The sequence below is a fragment of the Ceratosolen solmsi genome, unplaced genomic scaffold (genome assembly GCF_000503995.2).
Source record: "Ceratosolen solmsi marchali unplaced genomic scaffold, CerSol_1.0 scaffold6, whole genome shotgun sequence".
NCBI lineage: Eukaryota > Metazoa > Arthropoda > Insecta > Hymenoptera > Agaonidae > Ceratosolen > Ceratosolen solmsi.
In genome coordinates this window covers 17,061,699-17,089,233 of record NW_011948414.1, presented here as the reverse complement: position 1 = coordinate 17,089,233, position 27,535 = coordinate 17,061,699, and the positions used below count along the sequence as shown (strand labels likewise).

The 27,535-nt window shown below is 29.0% G+C and overlaps 1 protein-coding gene across 1 annotated transcript in view; it reads left to right on the top strand.

The window, feature by feature from the left end:
• The first annotated feature begins 4,670 nt into the window (after positions 1 to 4,670).
• mnb (minibrain) overlaps positions 4,671 to 27,535 on the top strand; it is a 46,015-nt gene continuing 23,150 nt past the window's right edge. The window contains exon 1 of the mRNA XM_011507319.1: positions 4,671 to 4,988. Coding sequence (XP_011505621.1) covers positions 4,805 to 4,988 — 184 coding nt within the window. The 5' untranslated portion in view covers positions 4,671 to 4,804. The remainder of the gene's footprint in view (positions 4,989 to 27,535) is intronic.

Sequence of the window (27,535 nt, the reverse complement as noted above, 5' to 3'; positions counted from 1 at the left end):
GTAGAGTCGCAAGTGTAGTAAGGCCAAAGGTCACCGTGCGCGTGTCGTTCCTCCTTTTCTCATTCCCCCTTCCAAATTTTGATTCCCTTTTTACAACATGCAGTTTCACTCAAAGTCACGCGTATATTTACTTATTGTTTTATTATTATTATATCTTTTATTATTAATGTCATTAATTTAATTTCCCTAAACATTATAAAACAAACATCGTATGTGAATATACTGTTTACAATTTCAAAAATATCAGCTGTATGATAGAATTTTAGTTTCCAATTTTAATTCTTATAAAATGATGCTAAAATGTTGTAAGCCATACTTCGAAAATAATCTCATTCTACAAATCAACTTATATTGAATTAAAGTTTTTAATTACAAATTATTCATAAGGTTTTAGCGAATATTTTTATCATATTTATATTGATTATATTTAAAGCCTTGGAGAAACTTATAGAACTTATCACTTTAAAAGTAACTAATATATAAAATATTATTTACATAAAATTCATAGAAAAGTAATTATAATGCCGAATAATTTTTACACGTTATCCATGTATTAAAAATCTGCAGAATTGAAATGTATAATTTCTATGATGCAAAGTATCTAAAAGATATTTCATTATTTATGTTATTTTAATCAAAATAAGTTATAATTATGGCTATTTTTGCGAAAAGGTTTATTTACAAGTTTTGTTAAAAACACACACACACGCGCGCACAGAGAGAGAGAGAGAGAGAGAGAGAGAGAGTGAGACAAAAACCAAAAAACCAAAACAAAAAAAAAAAACAGAAAAGAAAAACAGACAAAATATAGTCGAATTTATAGTATACGGATAATGCAAGAATTATTAAAAAGCAATAGGTGTTGCAGGTGTTTATTTGTTAAAATACATGAGAAGGGTGGATATAGTGGATAAGCAGTGTCAGTACTGGGTTTGTTATTCGCGTTACGCGTTACGCGTTACAATAGCATGACATCGACAGCAGTGGTGTGAGATGTAGGGTGCGGATGAATCGTCGTCGAAGTAATTAGACACTGCGAGTTCGAGGTTATTCCTGGAGACGGCAAAACATATAGTCCCTAATTATTCCGGCAACCCCTACGTATAAAAAGCCCAGTATCAGATTATTTTTATTCGCCGTAGTAAAATTACACATAATACGCGTTGTTGTGCTTCTGTTTTTCAGTTTTTTCTGCGTTTAACTTTATATGACAACACGTGCAAGAAAGAAGCAAAGTAAATATATAATTTATTAAATATAGTTTTATATTACGTATATAAGTAGATAAATGAAAATATATTATTATACTTAATATGTTTAATCTATGAATTATTGTCATCTATCGTGCATTAGTATAAAAATTACGAACAATTGTTAGCACAGTGATTTGTTATTATGATATTAATGTTACGGTTTTATTGAATAAGTGACATAAAAAGTAATGCAGAATTTAATCCAAAATTTATAATATTCTACGCGAATGAGCATTTAGTAAGCATAATTAATGTAACTGTATTGAAATTTGTTTATCTTTGAAATTATAATAATAACTCTAAGCGATTATTTTAAATAGACTTGTCGCGATTAAAAGTATATTTATTACACTGTTTTGTCTTAATGAACAATATTGTAATACTAATTAACCGTCAGATTTATCAAAGTAGTCAGTGACGTTATGTTTTAAATACAATATCTTACGGCCTATTAGGAAAATTTGATTGTTTTTGTTATCTATACAAATTATTAAGCATTCTTAAATTTAATGAATGTTCACTCTGTGATATCTGCGCATATTAGACAATGTAGTGAGTTCTCATTTGCAGGTTAATAATTGAATTTAAAAACTTGGTAATCTTTATAGATTTCAAAGTTTGTAATTATTTCCAATCAATGCATTCCAACTATATAGTCACTCGATTTATTTATGTAAAATCGGTATTTCAAAATAGCAGTCAAATATAAGCTACTGGCAAAAAGAAATTTGTCATATGCCATATTAGTCGCTTTGTAACGCGAGCGTCAGCTTGTATGTGCGTACTTGTCTTTTCCTCGACTGGAAGAATTCCGTCATCGGTGCTATACGATATCGATAACGCGAGCGCGCCAAAGTATAAAGATAAGTCGTCATCGTTTATACGTTCAATGCCAAGAAATAGGTGCGGTTATCGCATCACTTGACTGGATAATCGATCGGATGATGCGCGCTTTCAGCCTTCTTTCTCTTGCGATCGAGGGTAGTCACTATAACCACTATCCAAATTAAATAGGATGCAAAAAATGTTTTTAAACAACAAAATTAATGAGCGATATTACAGTATTTGATGAGCTTTTCTTGAGAATTGCACGACAGTCAATCGGCTGTGCAGGGTATGGTCGATATATCGCGGCCAATAATCGTTAGTCGTTTTCACTATCGGGTCGCGTCAAACAGTTTCCACATAAAATGCATTCGATTTCATGTATGTGCACAAACAAGTGCGTATGAATTCGTGTTTCGTCAAAGCAGACACGAGAAAGCGTGTGTTGAGCATAAAGAGCCTCGTAAATCGAAAATACTTTAAATTTTAAGCCATTCGATTATTAACTTTAAATTTCAATTAATTTTTAAATAGATTTTAGATTTATTTATTAATTGTATGACACAATTCTTAAGTAGATTTTCGTGAAGCTTATAACATTTATGTTGTTAAAAATTTCAATATTCTTTCTCTCCGTGTAAGCGGTAATTGCAATGTGTTAAAAAAAAATATATATATATATATATATATATATATATATATATTAAAAAGACGAATAATTAAAGCATATTTACTTTATATAAAAGTATTATAAATTACGATAAAAGTTTAATCATCTGAAGCAATTTTTAAATATATAAATACAATTCAAATTATGTTTATATTTCATGCTTTTAGTATATGCTGCATTTAATGAAACAACAATTATAATTACGTCAACGACAATTAATTTGTTGAATCACCGTTGACCGTTAACATTTTTAATAGCAATTAGAAAGTTTACTTTTAATATATTAAGGTGATGCAAAGCGATTTGGACATTTGTATTTTAGTAAAGCAAAGTGAATATTTTATTTTGCGGTTTTAAATAGATTAGAACATTGATCAAATTTGTTGAAGACAATGAAATAATATTATATTTGTATAATTTTAGTAAGTAAATTTTAATGAAGTGTTACAGCTTTATAGACTTTTACAATTATTTTATAAAAGTTTTTCAATGATACATTAAGCACTATATTACAATTATGAAATTATAAAATGATTTTAAATTTAAGGCTCATTAAATAAGTATATACCTTGAATGTGTGAATACTTTTGAAACTTCGTTGATTTAACAATAACAACATAAAACAGAATAATAGTAATAGGAGTAATAATTCTTTTCTTGAAATAAAGAATATAGGAAAATGTGAAGTCTGAAAAGATTTGATAAAATTTAAATTATGTTAAGAAAAGGTTTAAGACAACGAGGAGGCATAATGCGTGCAATGAGTATTAAGATTATTTTCAGCTATATTATTCCCTTAATTATTCGGTTAATATATATATATATATATATATACTTGTAGGAAAAGCGATGATTTATAATTTATAAGATATATTCCAGGTATGTCAACTATTTTTCAATTATGGCAGGTCATCTATGTATAGTAAAAGAGCACTCAATACTACACCTACATGTATGATAAATTATTTTTGTAAATCGATTCACTTCTTATTAGTAAAAGTCAATAGCTTAAATTCGTTACTCGACGACCGTACAATTTAGATAGAGACATGAATTGATTTAATATAATTTATTAAATATATTATTTAAAAAGCTATTAAAATACGACTTGTATTAAAACATTTGTCACTTTTTTTTTTTCCTTTTTTTTTTTTTTTTTTTTTTTTTTTGAAATATCAAAAAGTTCATATGTAATTATTATCAATATAAATATTTTATAAAATCCCAACGAAATCTATTTCCTTAACTTGGTTCGCTCATACCTTCAGCAATTATGAAATATCATTTACTCCTGCATTTGAGCTATATGATTATTGGACTAATTTCATGCTTTATTTAAATTTCAGATGTTAATCACGATGAGTAGCGCCTAGCCGCAACAAATAAACTGGATAGGCACGACGAATGACGCACCTTTCCCAACTAAGACTGCAACAGCTAATTCAAGAACGTTCCAGAAAATCCAAAAGCTGAGTCCAAATAAAATAACGGAAGGACGGCGAAAGAACGGAGGAGCTACTGCAGCTGACGTCGGCTGCGCTCGGGCGCAGGACGTACAGTAAAAAAAAGCGCCGGGCGACATCGGATCAGCTGCTACCTCGTATGCAAGGAGCCGAGGCGAGGAGGCCGGTGCAGAGGACTTGGCCAGGGCTACGGGGAGGCCACGTCAGGATCCACTGTTACCGCTCCTCCGAGTAGAGATCAATAACGAAGTCGACGGATTAAAACTCGCGCCGGTGAAATAATTTGTATAAAAAGAAAGGAGAAGGAGGAGGAGGAGGCGGAGGAGGAGGAGGTGGAGGAGGAGGGGAGGAAAGGAAGTCGACGACGACAACGACGGCGGTGACGACGACGGCGGCGACGACGACGACGACGACGACGACAACGACGACGACAATCACAACAACAGCGACGGGGACGTCGACGACGACGACGACGATAAAGACGATAAGAAGATCAAAAGTTAGGGGGGTAAAACGCGAGGGCACTTGAGGCCCCATGTCGTTGTGAGCCACAGAGGACTGCCTTGGCAGGCAGAGCCTCCCTGTATACGGGCATGGAGTATGGCAGTGGAGGGGGTGGCGGGGGCGGCGGCGGCGGCGGTGGTAGTAGTGGTCGTGTGGGTGTACAGCCACCGACTGCTGGCGCCAGGGGCATTGTTGCTGGGACGGATACAACTGACGCCGCGTGGCATAAACACGAGCAAATGATGATTATGGAGTCAAGGCATAAGCAGCAACGTAAGTACATCTTATCGGCATTATATGTCTTACCTGTCGCTTCACTTTTAGCATCACGAGATTACATTGCTTACTTTAATATTTTAATGTTGGATTTTCAACCGACAATAAATTGATATCCATATTTATAATTGTATTTCTATTACAAGAAAATTTTACTCATGATGAATAATGTCTATAATTAATAAATATTTAACTGCAAATAAGCTTACGTTTATTCTGCTTCGTATAGGTATAGTTCTATGTATCTAATTAACATGGTTGATGTACTAAAACTAAACACTTATAAATCGATCATCTAAACCAAATGCAAAAATTTAATCAAAGGTATAAAAAACATTTTATAATTTTTTTAGAAATTTACATGAAAAGGTCGTAGTTTTCTTAATATTTATTAGTTAAACATTTTCTTCCGCCTTTGTTATTATTAATTATTAAAAATTACAAATAGAAACCCAACGAAACTATAAAACTTGCAATAATATTTAAAATTTCCTTTTATCTTTTAAAGATATCGAAAACTTGTAATTCTTGATGACATTTCAACAATCTTCAAACCTTATGAAAAGTTTTATAAAAGAAGTTATAATTGATATATGGATGTACAAGAATCAAATGTCTAACATATAAATAAAGTAAAATTATAAAATATAAAATTATCTTCTATAAAAATCTTCTATTTATTTTAACTGTTTAAAAAAAGGTTTTTTTAACCCATACAATTTAGTATAAAAATTTACAATAAGAATAAAAATTTTATGTGCTAGTTTCTCTAAATATATACATAAATAATTAGAATTAAATAAATCATTTAAAATAAAAGGAAGGAGGGAAAGATATTTTTAAATCAACAATAATTAAATATATTTGAATTTTTTATAACTACTGTTTACAAATAAAATTGAATGTTAAAAAAAAACCTTTATAATTTTGAATTAATAAATTAGAAATTGGTAAAGTTACATTTACTTATCGCATAAATTTTAGAGATATGATGAATAGAAAAAATATAATGTATTGATAAGAAAATTGATGTGGAAAAAAAAAATGTAAAACAGAGATTAATGGATGCTAGAAACAAGCAGAACAAAGTAGCCGTAGTAAAAGAGTGAATTAGAGAGGGAGAAAGAGGGAGAAAGAGAGAGAGAGAGAGAGAGAGCGAGAGAATGAGAGCGAGAGTGAGAGTGAAAGAGAGTTTAAATACGCTGAGCGATGTATATTTTTGAACGCTGGTAAAAATTCGTTCTTCTATACTTAGCTGTCTATCGTCTCATGAAGAGACACAAATAGCAGTAAGATTCTACTTCTTATGTGATAAAAGACAATCGCATTTACGCATAACGAGTGTACAAGTGCAAATTTAAAGAAAAATTAAAATAGAAAGGATTGTTCCCATAATACCATTAAAATAAATAAAAAGTGAAATGTAGATTAAAATGAAATCGTTAGATTGCTAATGCTTTTCTAAACGGGCAAGTCATTTTTATATTTTTTATATTTACAATTAAAATACTATTGAATTATAATACATCAATAATAATAATAATAATAATAATAATAATAATAAAAAAAAAATGAAACAGCTTTGACTATTATTGTGCAAAAGTATTCATGGATTTTAATATTTAAAAAGATTTTAACGTAAAATAGGCATTAATAATTTAATAGAAAGTTTAATCGACTTGTATTATAAATTTTGGTAAAAATGATAAAATTAATTAATTTGTCTCTGTTAATCAATTATATTTTTTCATTATATAAAATACAAATAATTTTATAAATATTAATTAATGAAACAAAATGCTTATAAATGCTAATTATAATAATATTGATATATTATATTAATGGAAGTTATATAAATATATAAGTATACGTATCATATGATCATTAGCTGCATATTTTTAAATTATTAGATCATTAGTATGCATTTATAAGTGAATTTTCATCTTTTCGGCGACCCCCCCCCCCAATTCCGTTATTCTCATCGATACGCTCTTGTTGTTTCTTTTTAAAGTGAAGATTAAAAAAGAAAATGAAACTACTTGGATCACTGCCTGACCAGTCGCTCTTAGACAATTTGAAGACTGTCACATTCTCGCTATGCGCGGGTTCGTAAGCACGACCATGTCGTAGTGTATTTTTGACCTACGACATTCCATGAACAACTTGTACGTTGTCCACCCTGTTGATAGCTTCCTCCCTGCATAGAAAAGACGTTGACCCGTCGAACAATCCAATACTTTTATCTTTATGTCGTTCTTGATCAAACGAAAAGTTATAAACCTCGGTTACTTCTGTTTTTCCTTTCCTTCTCACTTGTTCTCATGGATTTTGAGAATCAAATAAGCGTATTTTTATATTTACCTAACGAGGACGCTAATATTTCATTGAATAGCATTTATACGCAATATCTATTGATATTGCTAAAAATAGGGTAACAAAATTAGCAATAGCATAATCTATATGTAAAAATCTGTAATATTATATAGTTACAGATGTCACAAACCTTTTACCGCAATTTTTTCTACATAAAATTTTTGTGTCTAAAAATACAACATTGTCAAAGTCTAATGTTTAATAGGGAAATATGTACTTTTAAGCTATTAGGAAGTAAATATTCTCTAATTACATAATCCTATTAATAAGACTTTTTTTGTTTATTGGAAAAAAGATATTGTTAAATGCCAATAGATCTTAGTATTTTCTTCGTGATGATGAAAAGGTAATTTGTGTTTATTCTTTAATGAATATTATTTCAAAACCACTGTTATTCGTTCTTTTAATAAGTAAATAATAAAGTTCTAGTAAAGTAAATACTAAATAATAAAATTCATTTTATAGTTTTATATCGATGATGGTTTAAATAACGAAATTATAAGAGAAAATATAAGTATTTAGAAGTCAGTGTGTAAATTCTGTGCTACACAAATACGCCGCAAGTTACATTGCTTAAGAAACATTCTAATTCCAAATACATTACATAATATTTATTCAGTTGTATTTTCATTCGAATATATTTAATTTGTTTAATTATTAATGAAATTAATTTTAATTAGATTTAATTATTCCATATAAAGAAAAAAGTATTCGCTAACATTAAAATACCAATCTTCATTGTATTACCAGTGATGCTATTACATCATTTCACCTTCTCTCCATGAAGAATCACTCAATCTGCCATAGTTCTAGATAAAAGGATTAGAAGGTTTTTGTTTAATTCTGGTACGGTGTGGTTTTAATGCCTTTTCAAATGTCTTTGCAGCAGTTTATTACGACTCAACATCATTTTCTTTCAACTCTCATTCGACTTGCGCTACTATATACATACATATATTTGCGATTTTCTAATCTATCAATTTTATCCATCAATTAATATTCAAATTAACCGAATTGTTGCTTATATTCTTCTTAATTTCCATTAATTTTTAATTTTCTCCACATTACATTTCCCGATAGTCTTTCTTAGCAAGAAGAGATGGTATATAGTAGATTCCATTATAGTTTAGATAGTAAGAATTAGATTACTGAAATCTTATTGCCTGTGTAATATACAAATACTATGGGATATCAACATTCAATTTAATCATTTTTAATTTATTGGTTACATCTCTCGTATAATGTCGCATAATGTGTATTGAAATATAAGATTTGAATATTGATGTGCTGAAAGAGATTTATTAAAAAATTAAAATCTACTATAACTTATACAAAATCAAATATATGCTTTTTGTAATAATAAATATTATCTTGTTTAATTTATACAATAAAGATAAGCAAAATTGAATATTACTGATATTTTTATGTTGACAATTATTCGATTGTGTATCCTCAAAAAAAAAAAAAAAAAAACAGCTCGAGTTCAATTTATAAAGTTTTGACAATAATATATTTTTTAACATAATCATAAGAATAAGGCATTTCTAATAGAATATACGAAAATGATATTTGCTGATAATATACATTCAACTAATGAAAATAATAAATAAAACTTTTGTTGTATATTGTCCTTGTCCTGATGTACGAATTCATAATCGTAATAAATGAAAATATGAATGAAATTTCAAAATATCTACATAATTGCATCGCTAGATGAATAAATTAATGAATTATCACACATATTAAAATATAAATACATGTATTCTCTATACACGAGCACATTATATATGCGTATCTTGGACATTTGGTTAGCAATGCATTCATCGGCTGTAGAAACGTGAAAAAATAAGAAAATAATTTTAAGTACAATGACAACGGCTAATCAAAACAGTCACATGTGTTCACCACAATGAATGATCAAAGCTCTTTCCGTCTTTTATTTCACTCATTTCATCTATTATGTTCTTCCGTATTTTCTCTACAATGTTTCTCGTGCAATGTTCTTGGAAATCTTGGCAGTACAATTATATCTATCAATTACCTTATTACGAATCCTGTATGTTATATTATAGTTTCCTATTACTAGTCCATTGATTTATACATTACTGTGTTCAAAATAGTAAATCCACATTATATATATATATATATATATATATATATATATATATATATATACACACATATGTATATAGTCAATACTGTATATAACCAATAATAAAGTTATTTACGACCTATAAAATTTTTGTATCGACATATCAATAACATGATTTATATTAATAAATAAAAACACAAAATATGAAAATAAGAAATAAACTAAAAAATATTAAAATAATAAAATTCTTTCAAATTTTATCTATCAGAATTTACAAAAGGATGAAAATTATTTTATATCAAAGATACTATATTATTAATTTTATTAATAAATACATCCGATACAGTATATAATTAAAATTTCAATCACAAAAATTGGGCTTCCAATTGCATTCAATACAACTATAATCATACCTAAGTTTTGACATACTTATTGATATGGGGGAGATACTTATTTATTTAATACAAGGATTAAAGAATGTTACTTTAGTTTTCTTGGAAAAATATAAAATTTCATGTTAAAAGTAACGACGTTGTTTTGAAAAAAAAATTTGTCAAAATCCAAAAGTTCTATGTTTTATTTTAATAATTTTTAAAATGTCTCATATTTTGCATAAATTCATTATAACTTAATTGTTAACTAAGATTATAAAATAAACGTACGATCATGGAACTTTTAATAATTAAAATAATAATTCCAATCGCCATCTATATAGTGATTGAAGATAAGCGTGATTTCAAGTACTTTTAAAATTTTCTCTGTCTGTCTGTCTGTCTGTCTCTCTCTCTCTCTCTCTCTCTCTCTCTCTCTCTCTCTCTGTATTATTAATATTATAATTTTTTATTTATCGACAGAGCGCGTGTCATGTAGGATGAATCAGAGAAATTAAAACAATACACTGCCGTTTTAGTGAAGTCTTGTCTCCACTTTCATTTAATGCAAGCAAATGCACGTATACCTTGTTCACTTCATATTGTTCGATTGAAAAGTAAATTAACTGTCCTTCGGCCTATTTCGAATTGTACATACTAGAGAAGTGATGGTTAGTTATTTTATTGAAAATTTGAGATTGAATTTCGTTCGTTTTTTTGACGTTTGACTACTCTTTTTCTTTGTCTTCTTTCTCCTTGTTCTCTTGTTGTAGCATGGCAACCCTTCTTTTTATGCTTCTCGTTTACGCTTGTATTCTTGAATTCTCATGCGGATACACAGGAGCTATTATACTACTACGCATTGAAAGAAAGATTAAAATAATTGCACATGACAATTGATTTATTGTAAAGACTTTTATCTGTACATTACTATTTATTACAATTTAATAAATTCGACTTGAGGATTATTGTATTTGAAAAAAAATATTTTCAAATCGCTAGTTCGAAGAATTCACGAACGTCGATTATTCTTTTTCTGTTAACTACAAAGTTTTCTTATCAGCCACGAAAAAAGGAAATATACGATTTATCATCTAGAAAGGATAAAATAATTTTTGTATAAAAATTACTTTGATGTATTCAGTAATAGTATTTATAATAAATCAAGTGTTTAAGTTTTTTATTTCTAATTATAAATAAATGATTAGATAAGATTTTCGACACTATGATAATGTTGAAAAATGTTTGATAATTTTTATTACATTTCTAAAAATAATGTCATGTTACTAATCAATTAATATACTTTTTTAGTTGATAAAAACAATATTGTTATAAATTAATAATTTAGAAATAGAATTTTTAATTATACAACTACATTTTTCTTTATAATGTGGGATTGTATTTATACATTTATAGTTTTTAAACGATAAAAGCTTAAAATCTTTTGATTGTCAAACCTACGAGGAACCTAAAACTATTTTTCTGCTGATAAATTCATACTCAATTTCTTTAGTTGAAATATTTTAAATCTATCAAATTTCAAATGATTAATACTATTTTTTATTGGCAAACTCAAAAATTTGAAATTGCTTTCAGTACCTTTGAGGGCTCATAGTCAGGAATAATCGTTCGTTTTTTCATAAACGGTATAATTTATGAGAATATATTTTTAATCTCCTATTTATATGTAATACAAATATCTTTATGAAAATAAATTGATGAATATTATGAAAAAAAGATTGGCATAATTGAGGTGTAATAATTTTTAATGATATTTATGTTGAGAAAGAAGAAAATGAAATTAATTTAAATAGAGATGCTTTTCAATATTATACCGTTATATGTATATATGAGTTGGGTTGGGTGGGGTGGGGGGGGGGCGTGATGGTGTAAACACGAGTATTTAGTTGCTTGTGATTTTCACGACTCGCCTTTTCCGTATGATTCTCGTATAAAATCACATTTGACGCGCTTCGTTAAAATTGTGTCGCGAAGCGACTAAGAACAGGCATACATGCGTGCGGATTATTTTTTTTTCTTTTTTTTTCTTTTTTTCTTTTTTTTTCTATGCTGTATGCCTCGTGCTTCTGCACGACGGGTTAAGCCACTGTCGTTCCAAACTGTACTGGCATCCTGATACGTGTAGATTTTGCGAGACTCTGGCCAGGCATTTTTCAGCGGCTAGTCATTGCCGTGTAACTGTTTCCTTGTATTTTGCAATTTTCATCAAGCATCAATTTCTTATTCCGTACACCTATTTTATACTGCATTCTTACGGCTAATTTAACGCAAGCCGAGAGTCGGGGAATTAGAAAAGTTTTTTTTTTTAATTGATGAAAATATTATAATATCTGTAAAATGTCGAAGAGATAATATCTTAAAATAAACTGTTGGACATATTTTATTTGCCAAGCTGTTTTATCAGATTATTATTATTATGTCTAATTGCAAACTCATTAGTTGTATAATTTTTATTAAACAAACTTGACATCCATTCATTGGTTTTTTTTTCTATAATATAAATAATTAATTATTTACACTTCGTTAAAAAAAATTTCTATGAAAAAATAGTCATTTAATTAAAATCCACTTCGTCAAACCAATATTTGGACCAGTACTTCACTATTTCTTGCAAACATTTACTAATTAAATTTAATTCTGACATTTTTTTTATTTGGACCAGTACTTCACTATTTCTTGCAAACATTTACTAATTAAATTTAATTCTGACATTTTTTTATGCACTCGAGCGATGCACTCGAGCGATTTTAATTTTTTTTTTTTTTTTTTTTTTTATTTTTTATTTTTTATTTGATAAACACTATAGATAATGTAACGCCAGCAATTGCTCCTTAATTAAAAATATTTTAAGTTTTAACTAATATAAGATATTTAGGCTTTTTTTTCTTTTTTTTTTAATAGAGTAATTTTAATACGCGCATATTGAAAATAAGGGTATTAAAATTAAATGTAATAAGTTAACGATTAAGTTAAGACATTCAACAGGTTGTGTGTTGTATTTGCTTTCAATTCTTTTTTTAATAGTACATCATTCCCGTTGAATCCTAAATATTGGATCTTTAAAAATTTAGTAATAGAAAGTAAAGTTTGTAAATAACGAGAGCTACTGCAATTTAACAAATTTTCGTTTTGTTAGAATAATTGAATAATGCAGTTTATTTCAATAAATTTGAGACATTTTGTTCAATGCTCTTCGATATAATGAAATTTTTTAACTCAACAATACAAGCATGAAAGTAAATTTGTTTTTTTCAAACAATAAGAATAGAGATGGAAAATCAGTTGATTCAAATAGATTGCAGACTAAATGAAAGTATGTCTTAATTTTTTAATTATATATATTTTACTATTTAATTCACGAGATTTGGATATTATTAGAGAATTTTTTTATACGATTTTATCATTCTTCTATCAATTTTATGATAGATTATTTAAATATACTTTAAAAAAGAAGTAAAATCTATTATCGAATATAAAATATTTGCAAGTATATTGTGAGCTAGTTATAACAAATAATAATTTTATATTTATAAATATTGTATGAATATGAGACAATGTATTGATGAAGATTTTAAAAAAAAAGAAAAAAAAGAATGTAATTTAGCAGCGAAATTTAAATAGAAAGAGGCGTCCACTTACTATAATTAATATTCTTACAGTAGTCCTAAATTGAAATGTTATAGGATTCATTATCAATTGGCGTTTTCACTGTTTAATAAGAAAATTTTGTTCTTAACAAAGCTGACAATAATCGACGTCCCTGAGTTCTCCCAACTCTTGTCTACGTATTTATCTAAAGTCGTATCCACGAAACGCCATCATAAATATACCACGTGACTTTGGAATATAACCTTCAAGCATACCAAAATTGAGCAAATTAAAAAGAAAAAATAATATAATTAAAGTAAAAATTACGGAAGCCTTGTATAGTCATTGTCGTGTTCTCGTATGGATTCTCGCAATTACAAAAAAGGTGGAACAAACAATACTAGGTGCGGTGTCCAAACAATCTTGTTAACAATTTCTCCTGTATCGACTGTTTCTCTTCCTTCTCTGTCTCTTCCCCCGTTCCACCCTCTCTTACTTCCAACTATTGCACGTTCCTTTCTTTCTTTCTTTCTTTCTTTCCTTCATTCGCTTGCACCTTTCTCACTAGCTCCTAGTCCCTCGTTTATCTGGCGCTTCGTGCTCTCTTTCTCTCTCTGTCTCCTGCTCTCTCTCTCTCTCTCTCTCTCTCTCTCTCTCTCTCTCTCTCTCTCTCTCTCTTTCCGTGTCTCTCGTATCTCTCACCATATTTCCATCGCAGGGAGCGAACGTTCGCTTGGGGAGCGCAAGAAGCTGCAAAAGCAAGCGGGCAGGCAGTCAGTAGAGGCTAGAGTCGTTTGCTGCTCCACCCCCGTGCGCACGACCTCGACGCGATCAATACGCGATATTCTTCGCGAGCAAGGGAGCAAGAGCAGGCGCGCGTCCATCTCTACTCCGCTCTCACTCTCGCGCCACATTGCGATTTCTCACAGCCCCCCCTCCCCTTCCCTACTCTGCCACCACCCCAACCCACCTCAACACACCCCACCCACCGCGCGCTTTCTCTCTGTCTCAATGTGCCCCTTACCCCACCCCTCGCCAAACTCCATACCATACTCCTTCTTCATCCTTTTTCTTTGTGGGAGGAAGACTTTTTTACTTCGTCTTCGACTTCTTATTCTTTTGCATTTTTTTTCAATCTTCGCTCCATGCTTGGTCCAGCATATTACGTAAGCCGAAGGAATTTGTTTATACGAATTTTTTAAAAATAACTTCACTACTAGACCATACAAAATTTAAATTAAATTTCGACAATTGAGATTATGCGTATGTAATAAAATATATGCATTTTATATGAAATTTTATTGAATTGATTAAGTTCCGTTTAGAATAAAGAAGACAAACTCTATTCTTTACTAAATTCTTGTGATTATTATCTGGCATTGAAATTCCAACAGATAACGGACAGTTTATCAATATATTTCCATTCGTATAAATCACCTATGTAATTTTTAATATTAAGCCCCAAATTGAAATCGTACTATTTAAAGCATTTGATTTACGACCGTCATATGATACCACATACTTATGATGTACTTAGTACGAAACTAAATCAATTTGACTAGTTGAAAAATAAAAATCTCATCACACTTTATGCAATTCATGTGATATATATATATATAGTATATGCACACATAAACGTTCTTAATAAATATAAAATTTTGAACAAATTTAAACTATTGAGTAGTGACAGTTTCCAATAGAGAAAACTATAATAAATAAATAAATAAGAAGAAACGCTTGTCGTAATTTTGTCATTAAAACGAACTTTTAGAATAAGTAATATGCGAAGGTAAATTTTGAAAAATTGATAATTTCGAATTTTGTGAATTTCGTCTGAGCACATTGACCTCTTCTTGCGTGGGGGTGCGCCATTTTGATTTACTGAAATATTACATTTAATAATAAATTCCAATATAAAAAGCGCTTTATGTCCGTTAAAATGCATAGTTAAATACATTTATTTTTAGTCAAATGTAATATCGTATTCTTAAAATAATAGTTTCTCTAGAAAACATCAAATTAGGTTGATCCCCACTGTCCCGTCGTGTATGCAATGTAAATAATATTCGCAAGTGTCGACATTGTTGAAATTTTGTTGAAATTTTGTTGAAATTTTGTTGAAATTTTATTGAAAAAAAAATTACATTTTTTAATCAAATCGTCGAATAAAAGAATGTTGATTTTACATTGTCGATGGAGAATTACGTAAATTGAGTAGGCTCGCTTGTACTTGAACAAGGCATGATATTTTATTTACAATGAGCAAGGTCGACGACAGCTATCGTAGATTAATCGACGAGTCGTTAAAAGTTCGACAATGCACATCTCGAGTGAGCGTAGTAAGTACTTGTATTCGTACGTGGCACATCACCGCGAGTCCGCATAAACAAAACTCGACCACGTGAAAAAGATCGGCTCAGTAGCCACGGAGTAGTCCTTCGGCATCGTAGACCCTTCGAAAAGCAGTCTGCTACGAGTCTGCGCTAGCGCAAAGTGGAACAAGGAAGGCCAGAAATGGACCAAAGATCGACGAGCCGCGGGTCTTTGCCTCGCCTGGGTCTTTTTGCTCGGAACACGCGGGCTGGGCAGTGCGCGCGTTTTCTCAGGGACCGGCATGGCATGGCGCTCGCTAGCAGCAACAGCAATAGAAACAGTAACGGCGGCGGCGACGACGTATAGAGAGCTCTCTTCCTCCTTGTATATACATGTATAGTCGTAGCAGCAAGCAGTCAGTTCGTTTCAGAGCACAGCGATCAGGGTCTGTTGCTATGCCGGCTTCTGCTCGCGTTACCGCCACCGCCACCGCCACGCCACCGCCACCGCCACCGCCACCGCCACCGCTTTTTACCCCTCTCCCTTCCAGCCGACCGAGCCGTCGTTATCGCTATCTCCTTCACACCCTCTTCGTCTCACTCGCTAGTTCTCCAGCCCTCGCACCCTCTGCAAGTCAACCCTACCGCTATATTGCCCACTTACCGCTCCTTCGCCCTCCCGTTTTCTCCCTCAATTTCTCCGTGGCGTTTTTACTTATGTGCGCGTGCGTGCGTGCGTGCGTGCGTGCGTGCGTGCGTGCGTGCGCGCAAGTGAGTTAGAGAGATTCTGACACGATGCTGTCGACCGATGTCCTGTAGGATGGGTTCTTCCGTTCTTTACTCTCCTAAATGTATACGTATAGGATAGAAATAATGCGTACGCATGCGCGTAACCGCACACATGCATGCTGAGGCACGCGCGCGAGTGTGTGTATATGTTGGCATAAACTCGCGAAGAGGGTAAGAGGAGTCCTGGTTTGGCTCGTGCCAGGAAAATGAAATGAAAACGTGAGTCTTGTACTGAAACGAGAAGTCGAGAGGGGATCGAGATTAAGACGAAGTGGTCGACGATAAGGATCAAATGGATTTTTTTTTTTTTTTTTTTTTTTTTTTTTTTTAAAGAAAATTAGTTTTTAATTTTTTTCTTCCCATTTTATTAAATATTTTCATTTGCTTATATGTTTTGTTGAGTAATATACTTTCACGATACATATATATATATATATATATATATATATCACTACAAATTTAATGACACAAATAATCGGAAATTTTTTCAATTGAAAGTGTTTCATAATCGTATTAAAACTACTTCTCTCCTATTCTTGCTTGATCATTACGGTAATTGTTTAAACATTAAGAGGAATTTTCTTTTAATTCATAAAGGAAGTATATTAATAACTTTGCTACAAACAATTTCTTTTTTTTTCTTTTTTTCATTATTATTATCATACTTGTAATTTTTGTAATTACAATTAAATGAATATACGTTTTTACTCAATTTTTATTCTATTTTATAATGTTCATGTATCATTTTACATTGCAGTACTTTCAAAGTCTAGTTTACATAAAATAATTTAAAATATTATAAAAATTCATTTTGATTTATAATTATACTGTACGAAATAAAAATTTATTTTTAAAAGTGTCGTTTGCATTTAATAATCATGGGTAAATATTATTAAGTAACAGTTACTATTATAAATTTTTAATCGTAAAAAAAATATTTTGTAATGAAATTTCGTCACAAAAATATATACTTAAAGCTATGTATATAAACGATTTGTTAAAATGATAATATTTATTTATTAAAAAAATTATTTGATTTATTAAATACAGCGATGATTCTTAGAATGAATAGTTGAATATGCCTTTGAGTGTGTATAATAATTTCTTAATATAATGATTATTTCTTTTAAAGACTTTGAACATAATAAAATATGACTAATAATATTTTAACGGAATGTTTTATCTATAAAATGTTACGATAAATATAAAAATATTAACTCATTACAGTAAATAATCTATGTGACAGTGTAATTTTGTTATAAATTCAGATTAAGATCTTTTTCTTATCAAATACTTATATATATATATATATATATGGTTAATGGTTTCATTGAGGAATAACATTTTTTCTTTTGTTTAACTTCTTTATTTGAATATATAATCATTTATCCATCCGCAACAGGTTTTTTGTTATTATGTAGTGTTTCATGACTTTAAGCTATTTCCTGAAGTATCTTTTTATTCACTGTAGGCTCATTTTTTATTTCAATTTTGGAAATTTATTACTGTTAATTATGAATCGACATTAAAAAAAAAAAAAAAAAAAAAAAAAAAAAAAAAAAAAGTCCCAGACCCATGGCAACCCACGTTATTCATTGGTAAATTGATTATCTCCTTTAATTGCTTTATTAACATCAGGATTTTATCGAGGAGCATACTTTATGGCAAATGAAAATACTTTGTGCGCGTAGAAAATATATTCAATTAACGATATTTTTTTTTTATTGTGCTTATATATAGAAATGCAGAAAATCATATTATTTTAAATATTTTGCTAAATTAAACTTATTAATTATAATTTGTCCTAATGACTCTAATTTTTTTTTTTCAAGGATATATTAATTAGAAATTTAAATTACTGTACTTTTTTTTTTAGTATATAAAAAATTTTTTGAATTATATAATTGAAGAAATAAACTTGTTTGTATATCTTCTAACGGTGTATGATAGATTCTTTTTATATTTCTATATGACGTATTATAACTTACTATTAGACAATTTCTACAGCATATGATGTATAAATTATAAATGATAAATTATGTATGAATCAACTATGCCTTTGGAAAAGTTGAGTATTTATTTCGACATATTATTGTTATAAGATTTTTATAATAGTAATTCTTTCGCAATAAATTTATTTGATTAATTCATGTGCTATTTTTTGTCTTTCAGTTTCTTTCTATTGCGAATATGTTATATTATTAAAGGAACACGTACGCATACAAAGTTAACATAAAAGTGATTTTGCATATGTATGTAATTATAAATGCCTGAAAAAATGTGATAAATTTAAATATCATAATTATTTTTCTATTTTTGTACTCTCATAATAAAAACTAATTCATTTTTCTTTATGATTATAAACGTATTAGAAAGTTTGTGATGATATTCTTATAATAGAATCATCATACCCTATGAATAATCGTATGTTTCATTTCCCTTCAATACATAATTCAACAACTCTACTTCTTTCTGCACTATTCATAAAAGTGCACTTTATTCTGTTTATTTATAATGTCTATTTATTTATAATTATTATTTATCATAGATAACGCTTTAATATTTGTAAAATTTATACGAAGAGAATACTAATAGTAGATTGATGTAGAAAAGTGTATTGATTAGTTTAAGGAAATCATGGATTTTAATAAGTTTTAATACCTTATTCAGTATTCATGCTCTTTGTTAATTACTATAAACATTAAATTTCATTAGATCAATTTAGTTTTATGAACCCCTAAGAATCTCTGTACAGCCGGATTCCTCATGATTTACAAAATAAAAAATAAAAAATAAAATAGGTCTTCTTAGCAATTTGTGCGCTGCATAGTGAAATACAGTTTTATAAAATATTATTCGTAGAAATAAGTTGTACGGTCAATGACTTTCCGATGTGACCAATAAGAGTAAACATCGATGCAGCAACAAGGACAGTGACTTGGAACGACTTCCGTTGGACAAGATCAGTTACAATGTTCTGTTCACGCGAGCGCATCCGTGAGAACTGCAGCCCCGAAGTCATTTCAGAAACAAAACGCCGTTTGCGTAATGACGTGTTACTGGTCGTCAATTCGCGGATTATTTTGCGGATATAGATACAGCGTGTGCGTGAACGTGCCCCCCCTCTCTCTCTCTCTCTCTCTCTCTCTCTCTCTCTCTCTCTCTCTCTCTGTCTATGCAGAATCGACAATTCATCGAGCTCAAGACTGAGATGCTTTTTTCCATTTTAAGGCATGTTGCGCAGTTATTTTGCATATCATGTATTTGAAATATCATTTGATTAGCGTATTTATAAATAAATAAATTATAATCTTTTCGCTTTATTTGAAATTACCATTAAACTACATATTATTTATATGGAATTTTTTTATTTGATTTTAAGAAATTTCCGTTTAAGATTAGAAATGTAATTATAAAAATTGAGCATTCAATTTGAGGTACGATATATTTATAATATATTATTTCAATTATTGAAATAATTTTGCAATACGATAATTCAAAGATCTAGATAAGCATTTGCAGAACAGAATCAAATAGTTATTCGGCACGAGGAAAATGAAGCAATTCATTTTTAAAATTAAAAAATGCTTGTTGGTTTTCATTCTCCAGCTGATTTTCATAGATTCTCATATTAGGAAAATGATATGAATTATTCAGAATAAACTGAACGTAATTTTATATACTTCAAAATGAAAGAATTTTCTTTTTAACTACATTCGTTTTTCCCTTCCGCACTTCTATTTCATCTTTTTTTATTGCTTCATGTATTCTGCACGCACATAACCCCGTGTGACGCACTTCCTCCACAAATTTTTATTAAAATAGTATTTATTTATGCAAATTAGCGAACGCTCGTAAATTTCCAATTAGATGATTTTGCAAAAATCTACAGTTCGTACCTTTACCATTGTTTTCCAGCTCGATGCCCAGAGAACTAAGGAGAAAGTGGAAAGTAGAATATAAAGTTTTCATATGCAATATGTCATATATTTATGATTATTAGTATTATGATGATTGCATTGTGCTGCTTTAATCTTACGAGAAATAAATAAAAGTTACGATATTGGCCTCATATTAATAAAATTTTCTAAGTATTTACAAGCTGCATAAGTCATATTTAATGTTCATAATTATTAAGAGACACATCACGACGACATTAGATGTCATGATGCAAAAGCACAAAACAATGCGTTGTAATATTTCCCCGGCATAATTATATTTTTCTTTATCTGCTGCATGAGTTCACTTTAAGATTATTACTAGTGGATGAAATGTAGACAAGTAACTGCGAGGTATAAGAAATTATTAAATTCAAAGAACAATATTAAAAAATCACGCTAATTTAATCACTTTAAAATATGTTGTAAAATAAAAATTATTATATTATCATATAATACATAATTAATGCCATTAGAGATCATAAAACACATAATTTATTACCATGTTAATTTTTTAAAGTTTACAAAAATTTACTCGTATAATATGAAATATATAATTCTTAAAAATTTGCTCAATAAATTATTATTACAATATATAAAACAGTAGTAGTAGTAGTAGTAGAAGTAATTGTGTGTGTGTGTGTGTGTGTGTGTGTGTGTGTGTGTGCATGATAGTGAAAATCTATAGTTTAAACATATGATTATATAGTAACTGTTTACAATAATTATTTTTATTTATTAATATGGTTTGAGTAACAATCAAATGAAAACATGTTATACTTCATAAAATAAAATTGAAAAAAAAAATTTAATGTATCTTAACGGATTGTTTTTGTTTACATATATTTACGCATGTTTATCGCTTTAAACAAAAAGATAAATCAAGATAAATCAAATTCAAATATATCTCGAGTAACTCAGCCTTCTACGGTTACATAACCTACAGGCAAATCGACTCTTACTAACCTTCATAATGTCCTTGTCTATCTCTTCCTACTTTCGTAAATTTTTATATTTTTCTTCTCTACTTTTAAACTTTTTTTTTCAATTTTCCAAGTTCAAAAAATTCAAATTCCTCAAATTAAAAAAAAAAGCAACATTATTTGAAAGCAATTCATTATTACAATTATTCTTTTAAGCTTTTTATAATTATGAATTAGTAAATTTTTAATGTTCTTTATTGGAAAAACAATAATCTTATTAAGATATGATTAAATTGTAATGTTTTGGAAAAGTTATTTTAATGAATTTTCAATTCTTCTTTTGATACAATTTTTCTTCGAAATATTTATTAATGCTATCGCAATACATCGAATCAGATTTATAAATTTTCGTTCACTTGCATTACTCTAATTAGTGTTAAATTGTTAATATTATTTTTTTTTTATATTATTTGAGATAATAATATTATACTAGTTTAATGATAATAAATATATCATAAAACTTGAAATTGTTTTATTAAAGTTTATATTGAATGCGTGCGTATTAAACTTATATTAATATAGATTATTTTAATTTATTCTAACTCGTCAATTGTATGTACTAAGCATCGTATTGTGAAATAATTTTAATCAAATTACGGACAATAGAACATTCCAGTTATTAAATATGAGTTTTTTATAGAAAGTGAATGCAATTTTTTTAATTACTGCATAAGCACATTATAGATTAATTTTTTAAATATATTAATTTATAATTATAATATAGATTATTTCAAGTCAAATTTTTTTTTTAGATTTAAGTTATTGTTGACATGACTTCATAAAGTAAGAACTATTATATAATTTATTTTTATGCGTTTAATTATAATTTTTATAAATTACGTCATATAAATCATATATTATTTTATACTAGTATAATTCTTCATTCGATACGAGAGTAATAAATCTTATAATAATGATAATATTGGTGCTGAAGCACTCGATCACACGTTTACCGTTTTTTTTTTCTCTTCTTTTTTTTTCTTTTTTCTTTCTTTTATTTTTGTTTAAGAGAAATCAGAAATACTATCAAAATTAAAGGAGTTTATTCTTAAAGTGATTATATTCAAAGTTCCTAAGCGATAGACGCGCGTGAATAATGAAAATGCTATCTAGAGTCCTTAATTGAATGTAGTATAGCTCTATGTCTCTTCTCAAGAGATGTTCTGGGGTCATCCTCTAGGAATTGTTGGCCTTGTAAGCTTTTGTATTTAGGGGCGTGTGTGTATGTATGTGCATTGCAGAGCAGACGTTCGCATTATGTGACGAATGCAATGCTTCGTGAGAGCCTCGGCATTTACGGATGTAGACTGATATGATAGAGAGTCGAGTACCAATTATGAACTGACGACGAATTACGTCGGCGATGGTTTCAGAAGTCGGTGCTCTACTGAAATAGGAACGAGGGGCGAACGACTTTCTTTGAAAGGAAATTTTCTTATTTTGCTGTTGCATAATTGCATAATATAAACTTTGGTTCTTCGTTTTATTATTATTGTTGCCGTAACGTTAATGTTTACATGATATTTTCTTTTCGACAAGTAAATATGTGCTTCTTCTTTTTTTATTAATTTCTCTCATATTTACTGCAATTTTAGTGTATACTCCAATATAATTAATGCGTTATAATATGTATTATAAATATTAAATTTTGCATTATATTATTTTACTAATGCTACTTATAGTGTACGTGGTAAACTATTTTGAACTTAAAGATATAGATTACTTAACAATTCGATTTTAAACGTTTTCTTCTTCAATGAAAACAGTCGATAATATAAATACTATTTTATACTTTATATTTGTTATGATAAATATCTTTATTTTTTTATATTTTCAATTTATATTTTATATTATATATATATATTATATATTATTATATATATATATATATATATATATATATATATATTTTATATTTTATATTTACAATTTATAAAAGAAAATGTTTTTAAGTAATCTTTTTTAAAAATCATTTTTGTTCTTAAGCACACAAGATTAACAAAATGCTCTTTTAAATACAATTCGAACATTCTTCGTGTTAACTATGAAATAATAATTTCTTTAAAAAAATGATAATAATAAACTTATAAGGTGAATTTAAGTTTTTGAAAAACTTTGCATGTCAAGCTTGAAAAAATTATGTACATCAATAAGCAGGAGTTTTAACGTCCACCTTAACTATGCGATGCGTGACGCATGCATTACTACAAAGACTTCATGACATGATTTGGAATCACGCAAAAAGAAAGAGACCTGAGAAAACGAACGACAATACTTGAGACAAGTGGGGGGGGGGGGAAGGTCGAAACGACGATGGCGGTGGTAACGACACATCAAATTCTGCTTAATATGTCGAAACTAACGAAAGTAATGAACGAACGAAACGAAAGCCTCTCTATCCAGGAAGACGCAACTGAAAGGTCAGAATGAAATATTCAAAGAGATGAAGAGAGAATGAGAATAAAGAGAAAAATAATGATTAGTACGTACTTTGAATATATAAAAATACTCGTAGTTATGGTTTTTCTCCTTGCATTCGTTTTCTCGATATGATGAGACTTTAAATCTTTCTCGATCACAATATTTCAAAGTTATAGTGTACCACATAAGTAATGCTTGTAATTATAATAACAATAATAATAATTATAATAATTCATTATTTTAATATTTATCATTTTAATATATTTAAACTGGAGTCTCTATTTACAAAGTGTATGGACGAAAAAATATATATAAATTGAAGAGAAAAGAATGAAATTGAGAATGAGAATGAGGTGGGGGGGGGGGAGTAAAGTTAGAGTGAGAATAAATGCTGGGGTGGAGATCGAAAAGCATGAATGAAGCAGAGAATGCGTGTTGGCTATCGCTGCATTACGCGGCGACGACCTATGTTAGGTTGCTTTCATGACCTCACGATAGGGGCTCTCAACCGCACTCTTGCAAATTCTACCTTTCCTCCTTTAATCTTCGCCCAGCATTCTAAGAATTATGACAGAAGAATATCTTAGACTATCTATGAACAGCCAAATATCTTTGGCTATAAATTAGAAATATGTAATAGGAATAATTAAATTTGAAGGTAGACAATATCTTTTGTTATTAGTATCATTTGAAGCTTATATTAAGTGAATCATACTGTTTTGTATCTTGACTTTATTTGTCCATTCAAAGCACAGACTTCATTGCAATAATAATAAAGATTCGTGAATTATTATAATATATGCGCACTATTTATTATATGCTAATTTTAATGCGCAATCTTGAATTTCTAGATTTATGAATATCTAATTTCATTAGATAAAGCCAACTGCTTATTAGCGTATTAAAATGTAAAAAATTCTTATCGTTAATTTGGTGAGAAAAAAGTTTGAAATTTTATTCAAGCAATTATTTACCTATACGAATGCGTGTGTTTTAGAATTACGTAGTTTATCGACACATCGAAAGATTAAAATATACTTTGCTTAATTACAATATTCTTTTAGAAATAAGTAATTTTAAACAATATCGCATTTACAAATGACAATAATGACGAACAAATAATATTATCTTTATAATTCGATAAAAATTTTATTTTATTATAACAAATTTTTGTAACTTATTCTCATACATTAATAAATATAATAAATTCGAGACTTTTTGTATCGCAATAATATTTGGAGAAGACGTTTGATCAACGTAATGAATAACTGCTCATCACAATAACTAATATTACTTTTACATTACGTATAACTTTGTCTTTATCTAGTTAATGATTTAGATGCCGCTTTATTTGAAAAGCCAATGGAAAATCATTTAAAATAAATTATTTGAATAGTAACAGATGTTTGTCATAAGACATAATTTATAAATCGTTCGTGTAGATGAGTATTTAACCACCAAGTTTTAGAAACTGTGCGTGCACAATCTACACCATCGAGTAGCTACAAATGTATTGTCACATTGTTCTCATTCATATTTCAATATTCAAATTTAATATTCGGTATATATCAAATACAATGTATTTGTAGTATGATTATGTTTTTGTAATACTTGGAAGACAAGCTTCTTAAGTGTGTAATTGAGCGAAAAATAGCCGTTCAAAGGCAAACGAAGTTAACAAAAATGTGCAGGAAACCATCGGAATTGATAAAGAGAGACGACGTAGAAAAATAATGTATAAGAGTAAAAAATAGTAAGAAGCCAGGGACATGTTTCGAATGAGCTGATTGAGAGCCTCTTCTTGAGCGTGTTAATGAATGATATTTTTTTCATTCAGCCGCGCCCTGGCCTAGATTCAACGTAGGTAAACCAATGGTTGGTAGTGAGTGCAGTGCGCCACCGCTTTCGATTCCTGCAGCGCTGGCGTGCAACACAACTGTTACTATCAACACTTTCATTGTTACATGTACCCAATGAAAAAAGTAATAATACAGAAAAAGAGATAAAGTTAGCGAACGAGACATAAGTTGCGTGTGCACACGCAATTTTCCTGATATATAACGAGGCTATTTATTATAATGTAGAATTTTTATTAAGGTTTATTCATAAAATTCACGGTACGTGTGCATAATGACTTTCGCACAAATTAGCCTTTATTCATATTTATAGAATATTTGAATGGTCAGTTATCGATTGTCCTTGGACTGTTTATTCAAGTCTGAGTAACACTGACAGTGACTACTGAAAAGTCTTAAGTAGTATGCCGTAGGTATGAGTGAACATGAACTTACCTTGCTCCCATTTATTTGTAGGTAAAATTTCTTCTTTTTTTAACTTTTTTTAATTTTTTTTTTTTTTTTTAATAAAATTTTTTGTGGATTTTTAGATTTTTAGATTATAAAAGTTATATAGAATTATAAAATCTATTCTAGTGTTATGAAATAGATACTATCAAAAATAAAACTATTCTTACATCTTAAAAACAAAAACAAAAAAAAAGCATAAAAAGAAACATAAAAAAGTAGAAAATTCAATTTAATCGTTGTATGTTTAATTTTTTTTTTTTTTTTTTTTTTTTTTTTTTTTTTTTTTTGCTTCATCAACAATTTTTATATTCTAATCAATATGATATTTTGATGATTTCTCATATCCATATACCTCATTTTTCTATTTCATATTATCCATAAATATAATTATATATAATTAGGCGTCAATTTATTAATTAAAATTTTAATTGATTTTAGTTTTAGTAAAGTGATTAATGATGAAATGAAGATTATTATTCTTATTTGAAAATTATTCCTTTTTGTTTTTTTTATTATTTTCAAACTAGAATTGTAAAAAGTTAAACTACGTAAAATTGTATTTAACGATTAATACTTACAAACAGACATAAATAATTTATATTATAAAAAAATTCTGTCTTTCAATAATGAAGTACATGTTTTTAAATAAAAAATATTTTATTTTAAAAGATATAGTAATTTAAAATATTAATTATAGAATTTCATAAATTTTACGAAATTGTATACAGTGATAAAATTATAAGACGAACTTTATTATTGTCGTCTTATGCTTTTATCAGTTATTTCATTCGGAAAAAATAAAAATACTACGATAATCTAATTAAAAATGTTTGCTTCCGTCCATGTATATTTAAATTCAAATTGAATTTTAAATTCTCAGCGGTTGTTATCCAATGGCCAAAGTAGCAGTATAATTAATATAATATAACATAATCATAGAATGCTGATTAAAGAAATGATAATTATATCTTTAGCCCTTTAAAAATAAATAAATATATAATAAAACTGAATGATCCTTACCTACTACAATTTTGCCCTAAAATCATCAGTTTGTTACCAACCCTGAAACTTTAAGACTATACAATTTATGCGCCTAATAAGCTCTGCAATCGATAAGTAAATAGTGCATTATTTATGCATTGTCTTGTTATTAAAATATACTCGGCTAGGCGTGACGTTCACATGGGCTCATCGGTGGTGTCCCTTACCCTATCCTAGTCCCAACCAAATAAACACAGATACTTCAATGTCTCAGAATATGTGTGCCTAGAGACAGATGATAATGTGGGTCATGGGCCAATGGGTAGTGGCTCGCGCAATAATAAAGTGGATCGTATCGATAATGCGTGC